The 5,720-nt window shown below is 33.8% G+C and overlaps 1 protein-coding gene across 4 annotated transcripts; it reads left to right on the top strand.

Moving 5' to 3' along the window:
• The first annotated feature begins 1,927 nt into the window (after window positions 1–1,927).
• On the top strand, window positions 1,928–5,268 carry LOC132068697 (uncharacterized). Of its 4 annotated transcripts, none has more exons than XR_009417476.1 (4): window positions 1,928–2,163; window positions 2,608–2,666; window positions 4,082–4,235; window positions 4,336–5,268. XR_009417476.1 is itself a non-coding variant. In XM_059462369.1 (3 exons), exons 1-3 carry the CDS (start codon window positions 2,050–2,052, stop codon window positions 4,780–4,782), a joined length of 372 nt encoding a protein of 123 aa, XP_059318352.1. In that variant the 5' UTR covers window positions 1,935–2,049; the 3' UTR covers window positions 4,783–5,268. The 4 variants fall into 4 exon arrangements, 1 of the variants encoding a protein (XP_059318352.1); XR_009417475.1 differs by having other exon boundaries at window positions 1,932–2,163; window positions 4,082–4,282; window positions 4,384–5,268; XR_009417477.1 differs by lacking the exon at window positions 4,082–4,235 and having other exon boundaries at window positions 1,935–2,163; window positions 5,049–5,268.
• The last annotated feature ends 452 nt before the right edge of the window (window positions 5,269–5,720 follow it).

The following is a 5,720-nucleotide window of genomic DNA, read 5'->3' as shown; positions in this document are numbered from 1 at the left end:
TCAAATCATTTTCTAAGGTTATTAAGACTATACACCAATAAATATGAATATTATTTATAAAATATATACTTCATTTATTAATTTTTAAGAACGTGAAAAGTCAAAAGTGGACAAGTAAAAGGCCTTGAGAGGAGAATAAATATGTGTAGGAGAATTAAAATTGAAGTGCATATGTGTATACATGAGAAGAGAGTAACTACTCAGTACTATGACATATGTCGAAGTGGGATAAAAAAAAGTAGTTGGTTAAAGTGTACAATGTATATAACTTTTGGTACAAATTTGCATTCTTTATTATTCGTCCTCTCTTCATATTTAAAATATTGACAAAGAAGAAAAACGGGGATAAAAGTCACTCCATCCGTTCACTTTTACTTGTCCATGTTAACATATCAAGAGAATTTTTTTTTTGTTCTTATTATTAATTTTACCCTTCACATTAATTACTCATTTTCAAATTATTTTCCAAGGTTATTGAGACTTACACCAATAAATATGAATTTTATGATAATATATACTCCCTCCGTCCCATATTACTTGCTACTTTCCCTTTTGCACGCCCCTTAAGAAATCATAAATAAATTATTTTACTATCTTACCCCTATCTCTCTCCAATAAATACATTCGGATCAAAATTCACTATTTTCAAGAACATTTATTACTAAGGGTAAGATGAGAAAGATTTAATTAATTTTATCTTCGTTTGTAAATGAACAAGTAATTTGAATATATTTTTAGTAATGTGGCCAAGTAATATGGGATGGAGAGGGTAAGATGGGAAAAATTTAATTAATTTTATTTTTGGTTTTGTAAATGAACAAGAAATTTTGGCATATATTTTCAGTCCTGTGGTCAAGTAATATGAGACAGAGGGAGTACTTCATTTATTAATTCTTAAAGAACGTGAAAAGTCAAAAGTGAGCAAGTATAAGTGCACGGAGGAAATAAATATGTGTCGGAGAATTAAAATTGAAGTGCGTACGTGTATACGCCCTAGAAGAGAATAAATATTCAGTACTATGACATATGTCCATGTGGGATAAAAAAAGTAGTTTAAGTAACGTGGCCAAGTAATATATGGGACGGAGGGAGTATTTAATTTATTAATTCTTAAAGAATTTAAAAAGTCAAAAGTGAACAAATAAAAGTGCACGGAGGAAATAAATGTGTTAGAGAATTAAAATTTAAGTACATACGTGTGTACATGAGAAAAGAATAAATATTCAGTACTATGACATATGTCCACGTGGGATAAAAAAATAGTTGGTTTAAGTGTACAATTTATATAGATTTTGGTAGATTCATTGTTGTGGGACAATTGTTTTTTCTTGTTTTACCCTTAACATTAATTACTAATTTCCTAATCATTCTCCAAGTCCAATAAGACTAATACACTAATTAATATGGGTATTATAATAAAATACATACTTCATTTATTAATTCTTAGGATGCGTGCAAAATTAAAAGTGGACAAGTAAAAGTGAATAGAAAGAATATAAGTCTAAAGAAAGAAAAAGCGTGTGTAAAACACGTGTGACCACGAATTACAGGTGTTGGGCTGTAAACCAATTTGAAAAAAAGAGAAGTCAGCACAAAAAAGGAAAATATAGCCGAGGACAAATTAAATAACCAACCAATAAGATATGTCCACATTTAAAGTACAATCTATAACCACCCATTTATTGTACAATTTAGGTAACAAAAGGTACAAGTAATTTGAGCAGTGTTCGTCCCATTTAGGCACTTACATATAATTAAAAAAAAAAATATATATATATATATATATATATATATATATATATCTCTGTGTGTGTGTGTGTTGTGTGTGTGTAAAAGGGCCATCCTCATTTCTTTATAACTTGGACCAAGTCCAGTCCAAAACGGCCCAAGACCGAGCCCAAGTCCGCTCAGTTCAAGGGGTAATACCCCACCTTTAACATTTCATTTCATACCAAACACACCCCTACCACCTCCTCTCTCCTCTCTTTCCCTCTTTCACCTAAAAACCCTAGAAGCCGTCCTCATTTTCTCTCTCTCGCCTTGCCAAAAATGGCAAAAGTTCAAAGGTTTCAGAGCTCAATCAGTTTTTGTACGTCCGTTTGCGGCAAAGAATTAATGCATCCATCCTATTTCCACTCATTCTCACCAAACACCGCCTTAGAGGTATAACGTTACTCCCATTTTCACTTTTTCTTTTACTTTCTTGCCTGAATCTAGTACAATAGCATTAATTAATTTTGTTTCTTCCATTTGAAACCCTCGATGCCCATTGGTTCTTCAACAACCAACTGGATCGAGGGGGATTGGCTCAAATCCAACCATACGTTGTCGCACTACATTCGTCTATGCTAGTAACAAGCAAGAATCTCTCAAAAATTTCATTTTTGTCCCACATCAATGGACTAGGGTTTAGATTTTTTTGGGGTGTTCTATAAATAGAACCCCATTCCATTGAAAGAAAAAAGTTTGGATACACAAAAAAGCTTGATTTTTGAGCCTTTGACTTGAATTTTAAAGCTATTAGTAACATTTTGTACTTAACTGTTAGAGGTTGAGTTTTTAAGTTTAAAAATTTTGATTTTATTTTCTTGTGTGGTGGTTGAGTAGAGGAGAGGAAGCACAAAGGCTTTCAAACCCATTCCTGCTCGCAGTTGCACATCAAAAAGGTAACTTTTTTTTTTTTTTGTCATTTTATTGCATTTCATCTTCAACAAGTTCTGTGCTTAGCTTAAGTATTTAGATTGAGTGTTAGTTTGGGTGCTGATTTAATATTCTGTTTAGTACAAAAATATTATGATTATGCTGTGATAGTTGTCTTTGAATGACTAGTTCAATTAGTATTATGTTTAAATATTGAAACTTGAACATATACCATAAGTCACAGAAAACTCTTTCATAGTTTTGAAATGAACTAGTAAATGGTTTAAGGTGAAAATCAGCTTACTATAGTTTTCTTCAAGTGCTTAAGTCCCTGGGTTGAATTCTGATGCCTTGTCTATAAATTTAACACAATGGCTATGGTGGTGTATCTGTATCCTTGTGGTTCAGTCTAGATGTATTTCTGTCGTCACATAGTCTGTTGATGTTTAAATTAGTTTGTGTTTCTTCTGTAAAACATGATGACTCAGAAGACTTGTCAATGATGAAATTAACTATTTTAATGACTTTGTGTGAACTTGATTAGGATTTAGGAATGGAAATGCTTTAGTCCTATTGAAAGGGATTCTGTCTATTTGAATATATGTGTACATGAGTCTGTTTAAGTGTTCCTCTATATAAGATGAAGTTGATGTGTCTGAAACCTGCCTTGGTCTTGAATGTCTTCTTTTAAGCTATGGTAGGATAAAACAAGGATCAACTAATACCTTTCTTCTCAATAATTTGCAACTGGAATCATTCATATAGTTTCACCTGCTTCCTGAAGAATTATTTGGATAGTTCTGAAAATAAAAAAGGGGATAGAAAAGGATGTAAAAGCAAAAGGGAAATTTAGCGTGAACTGACTCTGTTTCTATCTTACTTCATACGTGACTAGCCATAGGAGGAAATGAAGAGGCAATCTCTATGAACAGAATTCTAGGCTAATCAATTAAGAGTACTAGTCTATATCAAATGTTGCTTAAGTGTCTTGGTTAGGGGGTTGGTTTAATGATGATGTCCAAGGGATCATAGGTGTGCATAGGCTGTCTGTGCACTACTTGACATGGAGGAGCCTTTTAAAGGACATCTCAAAGTGGGGACTGGGGAGCGGAAAGCCTTGCTTGGTCCATAGTACCCTTCGTCCGAATAAGGGATGTCATGGAATACTCCACAAGTCCATGGGGTACATAGTTGCTGTATGCACATCTGGCCTTTGACACCTCATCATCACACCAAGAGAGTGCCATAAAGTGAACCCTTTAGTTGTCTTAACAAGTTTAAAAAGTTAAAAGGAAATTGTCCGTGATAAGTAACTGACTTTTCTAGAAACAGGAGATGTGGCAAACTGAAATTTTGATAATCAAGCTGCTGTCCTCAAATAGGTATTAGACCACCTTGACTCTTTGACTAATTGAGTTCTTATGTCTTCACTTTCCTGTAGAAGTTTTGCTGAACTTAGGAGTCACAATTCCCCTTCATTACATCTCAGGTTGGCTTGAGTTTTGCTTTTCTTATTGTACACTTCCTTTTATATGTTTAGGGGTGTACTCACCAGTGTGTTTCCCTTCTCCTCTTTGATTAAATTAAAACCAAGTGTAAATGGTTATCCATGTCTATCTTTGTCTCATTGAAACCTGCTAAGGTCATGAATTATTTGGTGTTTCCCTTCTCCTCTTTGATTAAATTAAAACCAAGTGTAAATGGTTATCCATGTCTATCTTTGTCTCATTGAAACCTGCTAAGGTCATGAATTATTTGGTGTTGTCCTGTCTATTTAAACATGTTAGATTCTTGTTTTTTGTATCATGTTTGATGGCTTAAAAATGCTTCTGTGCCTTTTTCTTGTCTAAATGAATGCATTTGCATTCCCAATGACCATAGCAAGCTGAGTATTGGTCTAGTTTTTTCCCTGTATCTGTTTGAATAGTTACTGAACAATGCAGGACTATACATGAAATTGATAAAAGAGGAGAGGTATATACGTGGTATACATCTGATATACATAGCAAATGTGTATATCAAGCGTATATGATGTGTATAAACAAATTAGTTAGCCATGGTGTACAATGTATATCAGCGAGTGTAAAGGAAATAGGTTCCATATTTGCTTTAATGCTAAAACTCAAAACTAACTTAATATGAATATGGCCCTGGTCCATTCTAGATAGTATAAAGAATAGCCCATGTCCCATGATTAGTAGAAATAAAGAAACAATAGGAGTTCGGGTAGAATTAATGAGATGTATGTATATATGTATGCTCTTGTGTATATTTGGTAAGATCAATGGTATATTTTCTAACTGGATTCCCTTTTTTTTTTTTTTTTTTTTTTTTTTGTGTGTCTCCTCCTCCACTGCATGACCACTTGGGCCAAGTCAAAGCCAACCTGTTGGGCCAAGGCCCAACAGGCAATTCTTTCGCATTATTATGGAGTCCAGCGAAGAAAAAGGAAGCAAATATTATAAGTACGCGTGAAGGCCCTGCGATGGGTGAAAATGGCCAACTAGGGGCTTGGTACGCCCCTAGCCTGCCCCTTTCTCTTTTATTATCATTATTTTATCATTTTAATTTGTTGTGTTTGCACTTGTGATACTTGTAAAAAATTATTGGAATCTTTGGTTTGAACTACTCGTCTTAGGATTACGGTGCTTATGCCGTTTACTTGACTTTAAGTACCCGAACAATTTTCAAAAAACCCGGAGTAAGTACATAGATTTTCATTTAAAGAATAATAAACATGGATTTTTGATACAAGTCAAAATAGAAGAACAAAGGGATTTTTCAGGACCACAAGTGTTATGACATTTCTTTTCAACCGGATCAGTTTTAAATCAAGAAATATGTTTTTACTGCCTTTTGGACCAGAAAGTGAACCTAAGTTAAGCAATTTGGGCCGAGCCTAATAATAAAAAACAGAGTTTTTTTTTTTTGGATAAAGTCAGCCTGGAACAACTAAGTGATTTTGGGCCAAGCCCAACATAAAACAAAGAATTTTGGGGGTGGCTCTCAATTGATTTTCAGAAAGGAAACAAAAAATATCAATGAGAATTTGGGCCAAGCCCAAACTAAGAACCCCTTTT

Source organism: Lycium ferocissimum, chromosome 8 (genome assembly GCF_029784015.1).
Source record: "Lycium ferocissimum isolate CSIRO_LF1 chromosome 8, AGI_CSIRO_Lferr_CH_V1, whole genome shotgun sequence".
NCBI classification, from domain to species: domain Eukaryota; kingdom Viridiplantae; phylum Streptophyta; class Magnoliopsida; order Solanales; family Solanaceae; genus Lycium; species Lycium ferocissimum.
This window is presented reverse-complemented; position numbering and strand designations above follow the sequence as displayed.

What these genes read in the sequence shown, in the direction of transcription:
- LOC132068697 (XM_059462369.1), top strand. Translation starts at nt 2,050, where the DNA reads ATGGCAAAAGTTCAAAGGTTTCAGAGCTCAATCAGTTTTTGTACGTCC. An exon ending in CACCAAACACCGCCTTAGAG is followed by an intron (nt 2,164 to 2,607) that starts GTATAACGTTAC and finishes GTGGTTGAGTAG; the next exon opens with AGGAGAGGAAGCACAAAGGC. An exon ending in CGCAGTTGCACATCAAAAAG is followed by an intron (nt 2,667 to 4,583) that starts GTAACTTTTTTT and finishes TGAACAATGCAG; the next exon opens with GACTATACATGAAATTGATA.